Below are 19,438 nucleotides of genomic sequence, written 5' to 3' on the forward strand. Positions count from 1 at the left end.
CCCTTTTTCTTTTCAAAGGTAAACCCAACGCCTCAGGGTGAGCGAGCGCTGCTGAAGATGATGTACTGTCCATACTGTCGAGGCCTAGTTACCGTGAGGCCCTGTTACAACTACTGCTTTAATGTCATGAGAGGCTGCTTGGCCAATCAAGGGGATCTGGACACAGAGTGGAATAACTTTATAGGTGAGACCGTGTGGATTGTGACAGTGCGTGTAAGCATCTGCCTGGCGTGGCGTGTTCCCGTTTGCACTGCATTTTTGTGTGGTACCGAAGATGCTTCTTATCTAAGTGCAGAAATCTTTATCTTCCTTTCAGCGGCTCTACTAGGTGGCAACACGGATCTTTTACCTTGTGACCCTCCACGTGTCTGTATCAAAACCATTCTCCAGTCCAATGATTTTCAGAATAAAATTGACCTACAGCATACAAGTCACCTCCTGGAAGCAAACCTGTGTTTTATTTTGCCATTTGTGTCTCCTGAAGGTTACTAAAATAGGCCAACCTTTTTAATAATGGAAGGTAAAAAAGAGGGTGCACATATGGTATAACTGTGTGCCATATGGCTCGCACTTCATCTGGCTCGCACTTCATCTCTGGACCATCGCAATTCAACTCATTTCTACACATGCTTCTCTCTGCTTTGTAGGTGGGTAGCCTGAACCCAGCACAGTATCCAGGAAAGCGAAAGTCAAGTGTCTAATGGCCTCAGAGAATTCTCCACTGAAGTAATGGGGATAGTCTGTGATAGCGGTTTGCTATCTCTTAAGACTCTCTGCCCCAAGACACATACCTCTTAGGTATCACACATTGCTCCGCTATTGCCACGGGGAAGCTTTTTCATCTGTTTAACATAAGAACAGCCACAGTGGTCCATCTAGCCCACTATATCCTTCAGAGGGAAAGAACAGAACAGGGCACTTTTAAGTAATCCATCCACTGTTGTCCAGTCCCAGCATCTGGCAGTTAGAGGCTTAGGGACACCTGGAGCATGGGGTTGCATCCCAGTTATACTTTTAGCCTTCACAATGTCCCCTGTCAATGAGTTCCACAGATTTGCTGTGTGTTGAGTGAAGAAATACTTCCTTTTTTTTGTTTTAAACCTGCTGCCTATTAATTTCATTGGGGGACCGTTGGTTCTTGTGTTATGTGGAGGGGTAAGTAACACTTCCTTCTTGACTTCTCCACACCAGTCATGATTTTATAGACCTCGGTCATATCCCCCCTTAGTCGTCTCTCTTTCTAAGATGAACAGTCCCAGCCTTCTTAATCTCTCATCATCTCTTAATCTCATCTCTCTATCATCATGTTCCAGACCCCTAATAATTTTTGTTACTCTTCTCTGTATTTTTCTTAATTCTAATACACCTCTACCCCGATATAACGCGACCCGATATAACACGAATTTGGATATAATGTGGTAAAGCAGCGTTCTGGGGGGGTGAGGCTGTGCGCTCCGGCGGACCAGCGCATCTGGCTCCGACACGCTGCTCTGAGCGGCGTGTTAAGGGTGCTGGGCCGGGGCCGAGGGGTTGGATAAGGGGCAGAGGGTCTCGGGGGGGCAGTCAGAGGACAGGGAGCCGGGGGGGGGTTGGATGGTTGGGAGGTTCTGGGGGCGGGGCGGTCAGGGAACGGGGGCGTTGGATAGGGCTTGGGAGTCCCTGGGGCGGAGGTGTGGATGGGGGTCGGGGCAGTCAGGGGACAGGGAGCAGGGGAGCTTAGATAGGGGGTGTGGTCTTGGGAGAGGTGGTTAGGGGCGGGGGGTCTCTGGAGGGGGTAGTCAAGGGACAAGGAGCGGGGGGAGTTGGATGGGTTGGGGGTTCCGAGGAGTCAGTCAGGGGGCGGGAAGTGACTATTAATAACAGAAATGCTTGAGGCTAAAGCAAGTTCAATATAATGCGATTTCACCTATAATGCGGTAAGATTTTTTGGCTCCCGAGGACCGCCTTATATCTGGGTAGAGATGTATATCTTTTTTGGGATGGGGTGATCAGAACCACACGCAGTATTCAAGGTGTGGGCATCCCATGGATTTATATAGTGGCATTAGGATATTTTCTGTCTTATTTATCCCTTTCCTAATGGTTCTTAACGTTTAGTTTTTTTGACTGCTGCTGCACATTGAGCAGATGTTTTCAGAGAACCACCCACAGTGACTTCAAGTTCTCTTTCTTGAGTGGTAACAGCTAATTTGGACCCCATCGTATTGGATGTATAGTTGGGATTATTTTTCCCAACGTGCATTACTTTGCACATATCAACCTTTAAATTTCATCTGCCATTTTATTGGTCAGTCATCCAGTTTGGTGAGATCCCTTTGTGACTCTTGTCAGTCAGCTTTGGATTTAACTATCTTGAGTAATTTTGTGTCATCTGCAAATTTTGCCACCTCACTGCTTAACTCCCTTTTCCAGATCATTTATGAATATGTAGAACAGCACTGGTCCCAGTAGAGATCCTTGGAGGACCCTGCTATTTACATCTCTCCTTTGTGAAAACTGACCATTTATTCCTCTCCTTTCCAGTGTCTCCTAAATTATCTCTGACACAAGAAAATGGTTTAATACTTGTGCTTTTATAACATGAAATTGCAGAGGTTGGGATAAATGAATGAACAGGTTAGACAAGAACCGGCATTAAACATCCTCTGTAATAGCTTGTTTTGCACCTGCTTTTCCTTTCGCTATCTACACAATAAATGCAACAATTTTTTTAAAAATACTATAAGGTCTGTAAAAATATACCAGACCTCTTTAATACTAGGAAGAAAAGCTCTAACAAGAGGACAAAGTTCGAAAGATAGCTTCTAACCATGGGAATCCCCACATTACAGCCAAATGCATTGCCAACAAGTCACAGATGCACACTAGTGGTTGTGGGTGTGATTGAGAGCATGGAAACAGTTCATATGTCTGAAGTGTAGAACCTTAGATTCGCTTTGGAAATGGTTAGGAATTGTAGGGTCTGTGCACAATGTAACTCCATGATCATCACTCTGAGTTCGCTCTTAGATCAATGGAGGGAGGTACCAATCCTGCAGTATCTCACAGCTTCTGAAGTCACTGTAGTTAATCTGCCCCCTCAAGAGATAGTAGCTGGATCAATGGAAGAAATCTTCTGCCAGCCTAGCAGCATCTGTGCTGGGGCTTAGGTTGGCCTGACTGTCTCTCTCTCTCTCCAGGGTGTGAGTTTTTCATTTCCCTGAGTGACATAGCTAGTTTTAGGCGTAGACCAGGCCTTAGACATTTTGTTAGTCGGGCATATACAAGATGCCTAAAACATGAGAAAACGAGACCACAGGGTGCCATTGAAACCTTGAGGCGATAAAGATTCAGACCCACTGCCGGATTCACACCAGACTGGCTTCCACCTCTCTGCTGCATGGAAACCATTCTTTATCAGTCTCAAGTGATCTTTTCCTTGCTCAGGCTCGAGCAGTTGTTTCCATCCTCGTCTCCCTTGACCTTCTGCAGTTGGGGATACTGGCAATCATGCCTTCCTCCAGGAGCCACTGCCGTCCTTTTGGCCTCCACAGTCCTGTCCACTCTTGGGGCCTGATTGAGCAGAATATTTCAGCACGTCCTTAACTTGAGCAGTGTGCTGAAATATTTCTGTGAATACAGATGGACTTAAGCACATTCTTAGTTAAACCTGGGCTTGCTTTGCTGAATCGGGGCCAGAGTTCTCCACTTCGTTCACTGTCGCTCCTTCAGCACCTCTTCCGCCTTTCTTCCCTGTTGGAGTCTCCCACTCCTCTCTCTGTACTCTGTCCTATGGGTGATCTCAGTGCTCACCTGGACCGGGCTGAACTGTCACCTGAGATGCCCGAACACCTCTTCACACCCATTTTTGTCTCCTATGCCTCAGTCTCGTGTCTGGCTGACTGTCACACGTGCATGCAATCTGCTCTCGGGTGGCTCATCTCATGTTCAACATAAAGCCAAAGCAGGGCACGTAACCTTCCCTCCCAGAGATTCTTCCCTATCTTCAGTCTGTTGTGGTCAATAATACCTCCATACTCCCTTCTCATCCAGGCTCATAACTTATGGGGCATCTTTGCCTCCTGCCTCTCCCCTGCCCGTGTATATGATGTGCCCAAGCCCTGTCTCACTTCCTATCTATCCTTGCTGTTAAGTTAACCATCCACACACTGACTCAAGCCAGCTTCTGCAACCTCCCCATCTCTGATATGTTTGAGACTAACCTGCTTCCTCTCCATTTCATTCAGATTGCTGCTGATAGAAGAGTCTCTCTGGCTTGTTGTCACAGCATTGTTCCTCCTCCTTCCTGGATTTTGAGTCATTTTTCTGGCTGTCGGTCACATTGTGTGTCACAGTAAAACAACTTGGGGCAGATCCTCAGCTGGTGTAAATTGGCCTAACACTAGCCATGTCAATGGAGTGACACTGGTAAACTGTCCCTTTGTCTTTGCCTCCAAGGTCCTTTCCCATGCAGCCTCTCTCGTGTTTGGCCTGGTCTGTTTTCCCAGTACCCTCCGTGCCCCTTGATCTCCTTTGCTCTGCAATATGTGCATATGCTTTTCTCTATGCCGCCCCTTTAACTTGGGGTACCATCCTCAAACCTGTTCATCAAGCCATCATTCACCACGCTCTTCTCCCTCCTAAAGCTTTAGTTCTGCCATGAAGTCTATAGGAATAGTGGGGTGGTGAAGGTGAATTATTCGTTAGAGTCTTTGTTAATGACCGTGAGCTTCAGACTAGGCCCGTAGACCCCCATCGTCCACTAAAATGTGCACGTGCCTTACTTGGTAACTCTGGAAAGTTATTACTGTTACCCAGTCCCTCCTGTTCCTTTCTCCTTCCTCTTTTTTATCGACCCTTGCTAGTAGTGATACCAAACTTGAGTTTGACAGTTTAATCTTCAGAAAATGTTTTAAAGGAGTCTTGATGTCTGTAAAAGGATCCTTCAGGAGCAGCCCTCTCTCTTCGTGCAGTGTGTGCTGAAGCACACAAATGGTGCATGAGCGCCACTCCCAAGACAATGGTGCATTTACATTCAGTAATAGCACATTTTAAAAAAGTATTTGGCTAGTAAAGGTTTTCTACTCTTTAAGTTGCACGTGTTAAAAAAAGGAATTGCTGATAATTACCATATTTTAAGCTAGCGTTTGATACGCACACGTGTTGTCTACGTTAACAATGCGTGTGCATAATATTTTCTGATGAAAATTTTGCCTGCGCATTCCATTGAGGGAGCTAATTACCACTTTAACACTGCTTGAAAGTGCAGCGCTAAATTAGGCTTTCAAGAGACCCTTTAGAATGCTGACTTTCACATGCGCTCACACAGATGTGAATATTAAGTGTTTCAGCCCCGCTAGTAGCTGAAATGGCTTAAAGAGTGGAAGACTTGCAAAGGTCTAGTCCAAGTAGAAAAGAGGAATCCCATGAAAGGGAAGGCATAATGCTGGAAAGCAGACAAAAGAATAAGCAGCTAATTGCTGCAGGTTGTATGCAACTGAAAATGAAACTTGGGGAAAGCCAGTGAATTATCTACACAGTGATGTTCAGTAATTGCGTACAAAAATTAAGATTATTAAACAACGCAAAATAAGTAAACATTTCCCAGGAGGAAGTGTGACATAATTCTCTAAATGTTTTCTTCCCAGAATATCACCTGCCCACTCATTACTTAGGTGTTCAGTGCTACACTTGCAAATATATATTTGCTGGCAACGCTGTGTGTTAGTTACTTTTTTTACATTGTTTGTTTGTTTTTGCCTGGCGTATAGGAAATGAAAACATTAAGATGTGCTTTCTGTAGAAGCATCTAAAACAAATTCCACATGCCTCACTTCAAGTGCATGAGGAGATGAAGTGACTTACGTGTAGCATGTGTGTAAATCTGTGCAGGATCAGGGCCTGAGATTTGTAAACTCTTCAAGGCAGAGAATTTTTCTCTTTTATGTCTGTAAAGCACCATGCAAAAGTTGTAACATGTTCAGTAACGTTTTGTCAGCCCCGCTCCGAATTAATTATAAATAATTTCCCCAGTTTTGAAATGTGTTCTTGACACAGTTATACAGGGCATACTTTGTTTCAAATGAGCTATTGGAAAAACCCCATATGAATGAACAATGTTAATCTCCAGTGCCTTTTCATGATTTTTTCACAGGGGTTTAATCTACTCTACAATTGTAGAATTCAGTCTCCAGATACATCTCTCTGCTAGTTTGTGTGAAAGGAATTTTTCCCTTTTTTAAATGATTGCTGTTAATGAACGGTCAAGGTTTCCCTGCCCTTAAATCAAATCTTGGGGTTAAGTCTGAAAACTGCCTTTTTGTTCTCCAAGTTAGATGCTGAAGATGTGGGTTTCTGATTATTGGTGGCACAATGCACAAGAATTGCTTTCCTTAGTGAGATTGAGTTGCTTTGTTGCTGAGGATCGTCTCAATGCCAGACGCGAGGACAAATGTATGCAGGAGGAAAATGGATGGAACTATATATTTTTCAAATCCACCTCTGTCTTCCCAAAACTCTTGCACTCAGTGTGTTCATAACAAATGAATAGATCTGGAGTAAATTTTGCATTATGCCAAAGTTTTGTGAGGCAGATCAGACTCTCTGAACCACCTTGCAGTCATTTGTACAAATATCAATTATTTTGAACCTGAACCTTTGGGGGAGAACTTTTTCAGGAGGTCTTTTGCAATAAAACTATAAATTATACGTAGGTGCAACTTGTTCCCCATCACATAGTGTAGCAGTGCTAACATTAGCTTGAATCATAGCCAACCTTATTAATGTCAAATGTTGCTGCCAGAGGGACTTTACTGTTAGTTATGATTGCTGGCGGGTACACCAGCCAATTCCTGGCAGGAGGTAGGAGCCAGTCGGATATCCCCCAAATAAAAACTGTGGCCTAGATGCACTTTTTTCTTGTTCTTTTTTTAATGAAAGTTTATTTTCATTTAGTGCTTCTTGTCAGCAGCCATCACGGCTGCTGAAGAGCTACAGTTGAATATATTCTCCAAGGCCAATTATTACTTTCCTTATCTTTTATAGCCAGCTTTGGCAGCTCTGCTGGAGGCCGAATGCATTTTCTATATCAGCAGTCAAAGCAGAGGCTGCATTCCTTAGCTGTGATACATGTAACGCCATGGCACCAGGAGTAACAAAGACCCCAATTCGCTCTACATTCCCATGCTCTTGTGTATGGCCTGCCCAGCTCAAAGTTTACAAAGACTCCAAACAGCCAGAAGAATTAGGGTTTATGTTTCCTTTCAGTCTTTCACAAACACTTTATTGATCTGGGGCCTTTCCTGGGCACTCGGGGTATTAAGTAGTTACAAAATGGAAGATTTTCTTGTTAAAAACTATACATTTTGTGTGTTTATTATCTGTCTATTCATAATATTTTTATTTGAAATGAGCGGCTTCCTCCAAACTATGATGGGATGTTCTTTATGTGCGTGAAAACCCCCAAAAGCTTTGACAATGATGAACACATTTAAGCTGTGCTCCACTTGTTTACAAAAGTCTCTATTTGCCAGCACATCAAAAGCATTTTTCTCTCCTCTAGCACAATGGTATATTCATGCTAGCAGTCATTACTCAGAGGTTTGAAGCATCACTTTATTGGGGGCCACCACAATACAGTCTAAGACTCTTTATTTCATTTGTTATTACTGTCTATATATGCATTTAGTGGAGACCTGTTTGTAGTCCCTGATGGCTAAATTCCAGCCACACCGGTGCATCAGCTCTCTCATTAATGCTGCTTCCGTTTGTGCTAGTGTGGTTCCTACAGATTGTAGCTTTCATCAGATTTTGGTTCTTAAATATTGGCATCTTGGCTTAATTGAGAGAGAGCATATACTCAATGATGCCATGATTCTCAAGGTTAACGTTAATTGTGGTCTAAATTAATTATGCACTCTGAAGTATTATAAACTTTTTTCGATAATTTTTGAGATGTGCTAGCTAACGCCTGATCAGTCAGCCAGCCCGCAGAAAATACTTTTAAATATTTTTTTGCATTTTTAATAAGTGGGTTTATCTGATCAGTATGCTGCTGCTGCATACGGTACACTGGTGTTTTTAAATGTACAGGTAGCTTAATTGTAGTTTGCATTTTTATTGGTATATTTTAATTTAGTTGAAAATTAATTGAGCATAAGGGCAAAGGCCAAAAATAAATCTGTGTTGAATGGAGTCTCTTTATAAGCATGCATCCACCAATATAAATCCACAGGAATTTTCTGCTTCTGATTGGGGAATGAGTATCACGCAAAATACTTGAATTGAGCAGATTTGAGTTCTTTGAATGAGAAACTCCCATTTCCACTTCCTGGAGTGGAACGGGCACGTCATCAGAATGAAGAGGGAACCCATTCACAGACTTTTACGGCCCAAATGGACCATTATGATTATCATGTAGTCTGACCTCCTGCATGGCCCACGCCGTAGGATTATGAGAATTAAAAAACAAAAACAATTGAAAAATTACAAGTTTGTAGCTGTATCCTGACAAAATGAGGTGGGAGTTAACGAGAGTTTAGTTTGGCTAGGAGATAACTGTTAGGTAACACATCGTCAAATATCTGAATGGAGTAAACACCAAGAAGGGAGATTAGTAATTAAGAATAGTATAAAGGGACATTGGGCATACTTGAAAATTCAAACTGAACATTACAAAAAGTTTCTTGCTGCTAATAAATTCCCAAAGGAAGTGGAGGAAACCCCATAGCTTGGCACATTTAGTGCTACATTTGACTAGTAAATGTACAGCAGAGAGTGGTCCTGGAGTGGCAGGAAAACTAGGTTGATGGTTGCCATAGGTCTCTTCCATCCCCTCACTCATAAGTGAGATGTCAAAGGAAATTTTTAGTCTAAAGCCTTTAGTGATGGTCTCATGCAGTTTCACTGTTCAACTTGTGCTGTCTGCATAACGCTAGTGAGTATAACCTTTGATTTTTTTTCAGATGTGAAAAGTTCTCTTTAATATAAAAAAAATTACAAACTTCAGTGCTGTCGATTTTAATCACTATTTCCTTTGCTTTCTGCATTCATGGTAAATATAAAGAAGCTGGTATTTTTCTTTCTGTCTTAACTGTGGAGATACTTTAAAAAGATACAATGGAGCCCTGTTTAAAATAAAAGTACTTGTAATATCCTCTCTATAAGTAGAGATTAGTTCCAGTGGTTATTTGCTGATTGAATTGAAGGGAATTGTGATGATTATTCTCCCTCATTAAATATAGTTTTTGCTGTATACAGGTTTATTGTAACTGGTCCAACAAGCTTCCAGGTCCATCCCTTTACTAGCTGGAATAATTAAAACCCAGAAGTAGAACATCTTTTTTTAAAGATGCCTACCATGCAGCAGTGGAATTTTAATGGCTAATTTTTGCACTTGTGGAGTGGCCTGTTGTCCTTGCCTAGGCCTTCCGCTTTGTCAACAGGATGGGTCTCTAATCCTTGACAGCAGCTGACAAATTGAGTCCAGTGATACCTATTATAAAAGATTTTGTGACATAGAGCAAAATGTTCATTTGAAGTTTCAACATGCAACTAACGGTTGCTTTGCTAAGAGTTTTACACTAAAGATACGTGAGTAGCATATGTGAGATTTTTCCTTCACTTTGGAGTAGGATTTAAATGGGCTACTTAAAGCAGAGTAAACCTAATCTGCTCTATGCACTTGTGTGCCATATTTGAAGTCCCTCCGCTAATTAAAACACTTTTAAAATCTCTTTTTCTGTATTAGATTCTATGTTGATGGTGGCTGAGAGACTAGAGGGTCCTTTTAACATTGAGTCAGTCATGGACCCAATCGATGTGAAAATTTCTGATGCGATCATGAACATGCAGGAGAACAGCATGCAAGTGTCTCAAAAGGTATATCACCAGCACTTCAAAAAGAAAAAAGCTAAAAAGAAAATTCTGTTTTTATTCCTCCAGTATTTACATTTATCTATTCCCATTAAAAGAACTGTCTTAGGGCTAGTCTACACTACAAAATTAAATCAACCGAAGTTATGTCGACATACAGCCACTGCAGTCATTACATCGCTCTTGCACGTCCACGCTATGCTCCATGTGTTGGCGGTGAGTGGCCGCTTGCACCGAATTAACTGTCTGCACGGGGCATTGTGGGGCAGCTTCAGAAAGGCAGCAACAGTTGATGTCAGCAACCCGGTGTCTACACGGGCACCGCCTCGACCTAACTACGTTGACCTAAGCGCCACGCCTTTCGTGGAGGTGGCGTTGTTAAGTCAGTGTCGTGGGTGAATTACATCGGGGGGAGCTACATGTCAGTGTAGATGTTTACAGAGTTAGGTCAACATAAGCCTTACATCGACCTAACTGTAGTGTAGACCAGGCCTTAGCTGCAATTTGTGTGTATTTTAGTGCTGTTTTATCATCTCTGTCTGGGGAAGGAATATTTGGTAAACGGTGTTTGGATGGGAATACTGAGGGGTGGTAAATGTCTGGTGTGAAATCCTGTCCTCTGAAGCTCCTTAATCAAATCACCTAGGTTTTCCAAGGATGTGGACAGCCTAAAACGCTGACGCAGGGCCGGGCCTCTCGCTCAGTCTCTGAAAATGGCTTCAGTGCTCGCTTTAGACCCTACAACCCGGAGGAGCGGCCAACTACCGCTGCTGGCACGAGTTTGGATAGACTGGTGAGTGCCTATTGGCCTGTCTCACTGATACTGAACAAAGGCTGTTCATAATAAACACATGGTGCTTTGTCGCCCTCCCAGCTAGCTTTGGCAAGCTTAAAAGGCAGGTTGTGTAGGTGAGAGGCTCAAGTAAATTGGGGGCGTCTGTCCATGCCCCAGTCTGTATCTTTGCCAGTCCATAACCTGATGATCTTTTTAAAAGTAGTTGAGGAAACTTGCAACTTTCTTATACTCTTTAAAGGGTGTAATCTGCGTACAGCTCTAGACAGGAGCTAGCTCAGCGCTTGTATTTCAGGTAAGTGCCTCTGTTAGTGGTTTCACATATAAATAATGTCGTGTTTGAAAATCTTGTTTTTAATTTTGCATTTAAAAACTCCCTAGAGGCCACTGATTCTGATGAAACGCCATTGATTTGCACCAGCTCGGGATCTGGCCCAAACACGTCTCTTGTTTTACAAATCTATTTTCAGCTTTACTTTTGAGAAATAAATTTGGTTCACATTGATGTTCTATATTGTGCTTCCTTTTTAAAATAGGTTACTGATGTGAAAGAAAAACTGAAGCAAGCCAAAAAGTTTTGGTCATCTCTCCCTGGCAACATTTGTAATGACGAGAAGATGGCTGCTGGGCGTGTCATTGAGGATGAGTGTTGGAATGGAAGTGCCAAGAGCAGGTCTGGATAAGCTTAACTGAGCTAACTTCCTTCATATCTGACCTTGTAATTCAGACCTTCAGAACCTGTCTGGTTGTGGGTTGGCTGATTATCTAGCTCAGGGTCTTATATGGTGCCTGTCGCCATAGTACTTTTGAATGTATTTATCTTCACAACTGCCTGTGAGGTAAGGTGGTAAAATGGTAACTGAGGCAGAGAATCTCTAAGGATAACGCTTGCAAAATTGCCTTAGCAGCTTAGTCCCACTGAAAGTCAATAATAGTTAAGCACCCTAGTTGCTTTAAAAAAAAAAAGTGTAGCTAAGTGACTTGCCCAGACTCACAGAAAGTCTGTGGCAGAGGTGGCAGTTGAACCCAGGTTTCTCAAGTCTTAGGGTAATGCCCTCCTCACAGGACCACCCTGCTTCTCATCTGGCTGACCTCTAGATTCCTGCTGTTCATACAGGCTCAGGGATGTAGGGTCTGTTCCAGGGATCATGGAGCACTTCTGGCAGGTAGGCCAGGGTGGGATTGCTGCTGAGAATCAACCCTGCCAGAAACCTGTGATGATGGTCAGCATGTTTTTCTTAAGTGACATGTCTCCTCTAGGGTTGGGAACCTACATGAAGGTTATTGTCGGAACAGAAATCAGAGGGAAGGAAAGAGACAAGTGAATTTGGTTGGCGTTGTCCGTGTTTTAGGTCTTACCTTATACTCCTGAGGTTAGCAAAAGAACCCGTTGAAATTCTTCACACAGTTTTTTTTAAATGGCCTCTCTTTTTGAAAAAAAGAACTTTTGGGGGGAAATTATTCATGTGGTAGAAATGTTCTGTCTTTCCCCAAAACTTTTCCCCGGTTTTTTTAATTGACTTTTTATTTTTAATCCTGTGTCAAAGTTTTTTGTTTACCGAAACCCCAAGCAAAAGAAGGAAGTTTTTTTAAAAAGTGACAGGTTTCAGAGTAACAGCCGTGTTAGTCTGTATTCGCAAAAAGAAAAGGAGTACTTGTGGCACCTTAGAGACTAACCAATTTATTTGAGCATAAGCTTTCGTGAGCTATAGCTCACTTGAAGTGAGCTATAGCTCACGAAAGCTTATGCTCAAATAAATTGGTTAGTCTCTAAGGTGCCACAAGTCCTCCTTTTTTTAAAAAGTGAGAAAAAGTTGCTTGAAGTTTTGTGGAAAATAGACCAATTTTGAACCTGTGAAATGAAAACCGCGTGAAAATTTTTGCAGAATGGTTATCGGGGTTTGTTTTGGTTTTTCCCCAACCAATGGGAGTTTTGCAATCAACTTCTATGAAAGCAGGAGCAGGCCCTTTCTGCAGAATTTAAATTTCATGAACCTCTATAAAACTCAGCTTCCCTGCGTTTTGGGTCGTCTTCTCAATAAATAGTGCCCGTATCTGCCTCTGCTGGTAGCTTATCCCAGGCATTAGATGCCATTGATCTTCTACTCACCAGGGAAACCTTCTAACTGGTCACTGGTGAGTAGGCCAATGTAGCAGCTGAAAGAGGTGGAGTTTTTGCTGCATCAGCTGAGGTGGAGGGGGCATGTTGGGGAAGCGCTGGTCATCCCAGCTAGGGAAAGTAGAGGATCCCTCCCCACCCTTTGTACCTCCTGCACTCTATACCCTTAATATGTGGATGTTTCAAATCCTGTCACTATCCTCCTATACTGCACTGCTCTGAAAAGATGAACGATCAATAAACTGTCACACCTAAATCTCCCTCCAAATTTTCTACAGAACATTTAACCACAACAATGATGTTAAACACTGAACATTAAGGCCCAAATTCAGGACAGCGCTTAAGAATACACTTAAAATCCATTCCAATTTAGAACAGCATTTAAGTACAGCGCTTAATTTTAGGCATGTGCTTAAGTCACATTGACTGGCATCGCATGCTCACAGCCTAGGCAATGGAACATTTGCTTTAGTGGGAGTTAAGCAAGTGCCTAAAGTTAAGCACATATTGCTGTTCTTGAATAAGGATGCTTTCCTGAATCAGGGTCTAACTTCTGATACTTACAAACATGAATTTTAAAGAATAAATAATCTTTAACAAAATTAGGTTAAAAAAGTTACTTTTCTCAAATTCTTCACTTTCGTTTTGATCTAAAGTAACCAGGGTTTGTATCTTCGCTGTACATCGTCGTGCTCTCAACCAGCATGTTCCCTCTAACCTCTTGTCAGACTGATTCTGGCCACCCCAGTGCTTGGGAAAGACTAATATAAATTCTTCTCCAATCTCGCCCTTTAAAACAAATAAGTAATATTGTTTCACAACATCTGATCTTACAAATCTGATTACATGTGTCATCTTTCTGCTAGAGTTGAGCAAATTGGATGTTCAGTCCCTCAGTCACTACATCTTCTGTCGATCTCCCCTATAAATCACTAATACATCCTTTGTTTATTGAGGAAACCGAAGTCTTAGCTTTCATATCCTGAGAAATAACATTCATGCCAGCAAATTCTGATCTCAGTTATGCTGGTGCAAATGCAGAGTAACACTGTTGCCTTTGATCCAGACTGACACTGAGCTCAAACTACACTGTGCTGACGTGTCATATAGCCATAAAGATGAAGGATCATGGAGATTCTCTTTATTGTCCAAAATGATGGCGAATCCTTTTCTGTCCTCACAAGCCATTTTACTTCAGGGGGCCTGGTATTTTTCTCTTTTTATACAGAAAGGAAAATCCTGTTTCTCAAAAATCCTGAGTGAAAACAGGCCTATATTCAAAGGGTGTAAGAGAACTCTCAGAACCTCTTAACACACCTTATAACACAATGTGCGTCTTTATAATGGAAAGATTTCCTTTTTAGGTACGTCTTTGCAGTGACCGGAAATGGTTTAGCCAATCAGGTGAATAATCCTGAGGTAGAGGTTGACATTACAAAACCAGATATGGTGATTCGTCAGCAAATCATGGCCCTTCGGGTGATGACCAATAAAATGAAGAATGCTTACAACGGAAATGATGTTGACTTCCTTGATATAAGTAAGTGTGGGTCTTAACTGGGTTGGTTATTCGGAGGGAGCTGGTAAAAGTTCAGGTGCACTACCGAGCATCTAAGTGTACAGGGGCTGGAAATGAAGCCCACGTAATACCGTTTGGATCTGAACTTTCCTTGTGCTTAGAATTCACCCTTATCCGGGACAGCACTTAAGCACAGGCTTAACTTTTGGGGCGTGTTTAAGTTTCAGTGGCTGGAGTCCTGTGCTTAGATTCCACGGGGCACTGGAGCATTTTTACAGTTTAAGCAAATGCCTAAAATTAAACACCTGGGGGAAGGAGTCACTGGACTTGGGTTTTGTGCTCTTTGGGTTTGGTGTTCTGGTTCAGGGCCTTTGAAAGGAATACAAGCAAAATTTGTTGGTTTCTTGTAGGTGATGAAAGCAGCGGGGAAGGAAGTGGAAGTGGCTGTGAATTTCAGCAGTGTTCTCCCGAGTTTGAGTTCAATGTAACCGAAGTTACTGGGAAAACTAACAAGATTGATAAAAACACGAACACTTCTGCTGCTGCCAGTGTTGGTCTATCACAAGCAGCTTTGTTCTTTAGCATCTTATTCTTGGCCATGCAAAGACAATGGAGATAATTGTGCAACTTAGGCGGAAAAGACTTTATCATCAGAATTAAAAGGCACCTGTTTTCACTTTTATACCATCTAGTGACTTTGCTTTTTAAGTTAATGGACAACAGTGTACAGTTTTTACTATGTGGCCACTGGGTTTAAAGTATTGATCTTTCTTTTTTTCACTTGCTATTTTGGAAATAACGCTGACGTGGACTGTTAGTCTGTCCTGTTCACCAAGAATCCATGTTAACGGTGGCTAACAAAGTGTATATACAGACCTGTAGTTAGCTATGCATTTGTGTTATTATCACTTGCCTTTTTAAAAAAATTTATTTTACCACATTTCTTACAAGAAAAACAGGGTCCTATCTCGGCATGTAACAAGTATGTGTTTCTGAAATATGAAATATCTGTACAGAAGCAAGTTTTATTTATCATGTTATGTTACGGGGGAAAAAATAATAACCCAACAAGCAAAAGAGATGTTTCATGTAATTAACTTCCCATTTATTCATGTTACGTTAGTTGCCTTATCTGGAGAGAAGTGGAGGTAATTTGTCTTTATTCAGTAGAACAGAATGTGAAGGCATAATTGGTCTATAAGCCATATGCCCCATTTGCATAAAGCATTAATACCAGGAGCAGGTTATACTTCCTTTACAGGAAGTTTGGTTAAATTAGAAGAGACTACAGAGAATTCCAGTTTCACATAAGATAAGAAGAGCTGTCAGTTGTTCCTCAAGACCCTGGTGATTAGCTATAAACCCCGTACACCAATTCTACACCTACTCACACCCACACACACTCTTCAGCAGGTAGTGTTCAGTCGGATGCAACTCACATTGTTGCTGATGCCAATGCCAACCTGTGTTCTGTCTGCAAATTTGTTTAGTTGAATGTTGATGATGTTTAGGGATCTTTTTTATATAAGATGCTTTTATATGAGAGTTTGTTTCCCTCTGATCAGACGGTCAAGGGTTAAGACTGGCCAAGTAGCATGGCAGCAGCACATTGCATCCGACAGACCTGAGTTTAAGAATGGGCTTGGGTGGGTGGGCTTGACCGATTCCACCTGATAGGAGAGTCCCATGCAGTCACTTCAGAGGATTGGTAGAGACCACACAGTTCTACTGGCCAAGGCACCAAGTGACCATAGTGTTGGCTATGCAGGAAGTCCCGCCTTTCCACGTTCCCAGCTGGAACGGTTTTGTGGTAAGTGACAAGTCATAAATAAAAGAAATATATATTTTTAAAAGGAATGAAATCACTTTAAAAGAGTTACTAAAAGTCTGCAGAAAGACTAAAAATTATTCTGCAAATCTCTTCCTGCTTTTGGACAGCCATTAGAATCTGGCTGGATGCTTCCAGCCATGAGAACAATCTACAGAGAGAGGGTTTTGTTATATTCCAGCCTTGTGTTGCAAGGATAATTTTCTATTTTTATATTGAAACATTAACTACTTGTTAGCTCAGGGTCAGCATTTTATTCAACTTTATTTTCACACCAAATTTCTGCAATACTATAAAGATCGAATATTCGTGGCTGATATGAACAATCCTGGAGGCTTAATTTTACTAGAAGTAGCCAGTTATTTATTAAAACATGATGTTAGTAGAATATTCATATTCTGGCTATATTTTTTCTTTAGAAAACAAATCACGGAAGCATAAAATTGAAAAGGTTATAAATTTATGTGTGGGAAAAAATGAATTGTAAATAGCTAAGTTGCCTTGTGAGGAATTGGAAAATGTGCTGATACTTAGAAACTACCTCAGTTCTGAGGAATTTCCTTCCTAGCTTTGAGTGCTATTACATTTACTTGGTAGAAATGAATCTGGTCTCCAATATGTAGCTAAAAGAGTTATCCCCATAGACCTCGTTAGATTGTTTTTAATTTAGAGCATTGAACGAAGGCCAGCTGTTTTCTTTCAGCTAAGTTCCCGAACAAAGAGAATTTCTGAATTAAATATTGCTGATGGTTTCCATGACTTTTACTGATTTGTTTGGTTTCATGGCATTTTTTTTGTTGCCCTTTAATTATTTAAACGGTCATATTCATTTGAATTTTAATTCTGAAATAAACAAACCTTAGATACACTACCATTGTAAATCTATCACAGTAAGGTCTGACTGGATAACCCTTCTGGCTTATACCCAGTTGGCAGATCAGAAAATTAAACTAAGAAAAAAATTAAATTATTTCAGAGAATGAGATGGAACAAAAGCCCTTGTATTCAGAACAGCTGACTTTTCCAAGATCTCCGTTTTTGGCATATAAGTGTTCAGATGTAAGAAAGTTACTTGTAAATTCTCCTGCTTTTGAACAGTCTGCCCACTATGTACCTAACCAAAAAAAAATGTTTCTGAATTGATATTTATCATTTTACAACTAATTGCTTACTAATTATTATTCATTAGTTTTGTAAAAGCGAACAATGCAAAGAACTGACACGAGTTTTAAACTTGTCTAGTGATAGATTTTGTTAATAACAAACCTCCACTATATAAAAGGACAAATTGTCATCTGGAGCCTCGGAAACCAGAGTAAACGTAAATGTAGAACGATAGAAAGTTGTGTTTCTGCTTTGATTTTGTGTTGCGTGTGGAATCGGTTTACAGCCCTAGGTACAAATTCAGTAGGCCTCTTAATGGGTGGATGTACTGATTGAGACACGGCTAGCCGCTGAAGACACTTGTTTTACATTTGACCCAATTATTTTTATGTAAACATTAGGGCCTTTACTACATAACTTGAGTTTTTAAAAATAAATTCTTACCTCCACAATCATCAACTTCAAATTTTAACCATTGGAACAACTTACCTAGATATGTGGTAGATTCTCAATCACTTGAAGTGTTTGAATCACGATTATATAATTCTGTAAAAGGTCTGCTCTAGCTCAAACCGAAATTAGGGCTTGATGCTGAAATTGGTGGGTGAGGTTCTGTGACGTGTTATGCAGGAGGTTAGACGAGATGATTGTAATAATCCCTTCTGGCCTTAAGATGTTTGAGAAATGAAAAAGTGACACCGTGTAATGGCATTCTTTTGAATGAAACATCCATTCAGAACCCTCTTTGTTTCTCCTGGCTTTTAAGGTGGCTTCCATCTATACATTTATTAAAGTAATATGGAAAAAGACAAAATCACTGGCTAATCTGAGAACAATCAGTTTATCATTTTGTCATACCTCTCATATCATTTATCATACCTCTCTTCTTTGATAAAGTGGCCACAAGGTTTGTTGCAGTTTATACCTCTTCTGGTGCTCCAGAATCAAAGCTCCCTTCTGGTGCTCCAGAATCAAAGCTCCCTTCTGGTGCTCCAGAATCAAAGCTCCCTTCTGGTGCTCCAGAATCAAAGCTCCCTTCTGGTGCTCCAGAATCAAAGCTCTCTTTTAAAAACTAAACATTCTAGCTTTCATGGTGGCAAAGAAAACCTGAAAATTGTAAACGTGAGTGCAAACTAATACAGTGTGTGCCCTTCTGAGTTTGCAGATGACCTGGAACAATACCTCTGAGAGGTGTGAACTGCCCCTAGTTGTCTTGATAGCTGGTTAACTCTGAAACCTGACCATGCCATATTTAATGTCAGCATTTTCTGAAATGATTGTTTTAGCAGGAACATGGGAATTCCTATATCGGATAAGACCAGTGATTAATGGACTCAGATACCCTGGCAGTGGCCACTACCTGAAGTTTGCAGAACAAGGTGCAAAAAAACCTTGCAATTTAGTTGAATATTTATAACCTGTCCCAAACTGCCTCATGTGTCCACTACCCAGCTACCAAAGCTGTCAGCTTTCTGCTTGACCACTTCTACGGCCATGCGTTGTCGATTAAAAAAAGATCTCTGGGACATGGAAAATTCCGTGTGTTGGCAATGTAAATAAACTAAATGTTGGCCAAATAAATAACACAGGAGCTATTGTCCTGGTGTATTATTCATATTCAGAGTTCAGGAAAATCCTGGATTTTTAAATCTAAAGGAAATGGTCATGGAGTTCTGGTCTGGTGCAGTGGCTGTTACCGAAAGTCCTAGCAGCTGTCATTTGAGTCCAGGTGCTGCAGAGAGCGCTGACCTCTAAGGGAATGTGAGTAGCAGGCTGTTTCATTACCGATGTGAATTTGTCATCTTTAGCTTTTACTAGGCTGTCTCCATCACGCGGCTTTTAGCGACACAGCTGTGACAGTGCAGCCGTGCTGCTAACCGGGGCACCGCGTAGCTGCTGCTAGTCGTCCGGAGAGAGCTCTCCCGCCAGCAAACAACGTCCACCCCCAACGAGCGGCGTTTGCGTTATTGACAGGAGAGCGCTCCTGCCGACAAAGCGCTGTTCACACCGGCGCTTGTCATCGGCAACGCTTCCGTCTTTTGGGCGGGTCGCGTGTGTGTGTTTTTAACGCCTCTGAAAGAGAACAGTTTTGTCAGTCAGTTGCCAACGTAGATAAAGCCTTATGCTGTCCTCCTTGGGTGAGATCCAGTCCGGATGGAAGGTAAAGATGTAATGAGTTAAAGGTGACTGCAGTGGCATGTCCTGCAGTTGGTAGTTGCAGCC

General features: G+C 41.6%; 1 protein-coding gene across 1 annotated transcript in view; it reads left to right on the forward strand.

The window, feature by feature from the left end:
• GPC4 (glypican 4) overlaps positions 1-18,811 on the forward strand; it is a 109,575-nt gene extending 90,764 nt beyond the window's left edge. The window contains exons 4-9 of the mRNA XM_084639262.1: positions 19-184; positions 9,728-9,858; positions 10,499-10,645; positions 11,182-11,318; positions 14,129-14,304; positions 14,694-18,811. Coding sequence (XP_084495388.1) covers positions 19-184; positions 9,728-9,858; positions 10,499-10,645; positions 11,182-11,318; positions 14,129-14,304; positions 14,694-14,902 — 966 coding nt within the window. The 3' untranslated portion in view covers positions 14,903-18,811. The remainder of the gene's footprint in view (positions 1-18; positions 185-9,727; positions 9,859-10,498; positions 10,646-11,181; positions 11,319-14,128; positions 14,305-14,693) is intronic.
• Positions 18,812-19,438: the final 627 nt, after the last annotated feature.

This window comes from Lepidochelys olivacea (assembly GCF_965140295.1).
Source record: "Lepidochelys olivacea isolate rLepOli2 genome assembly, chromosome: 9".
NCBI classification, from domain to species: Eukaryota; Metazoa; Chordata; order Testudines; family Cheloniidae; genus Lepidochelys; species Lepidochelys olivacea.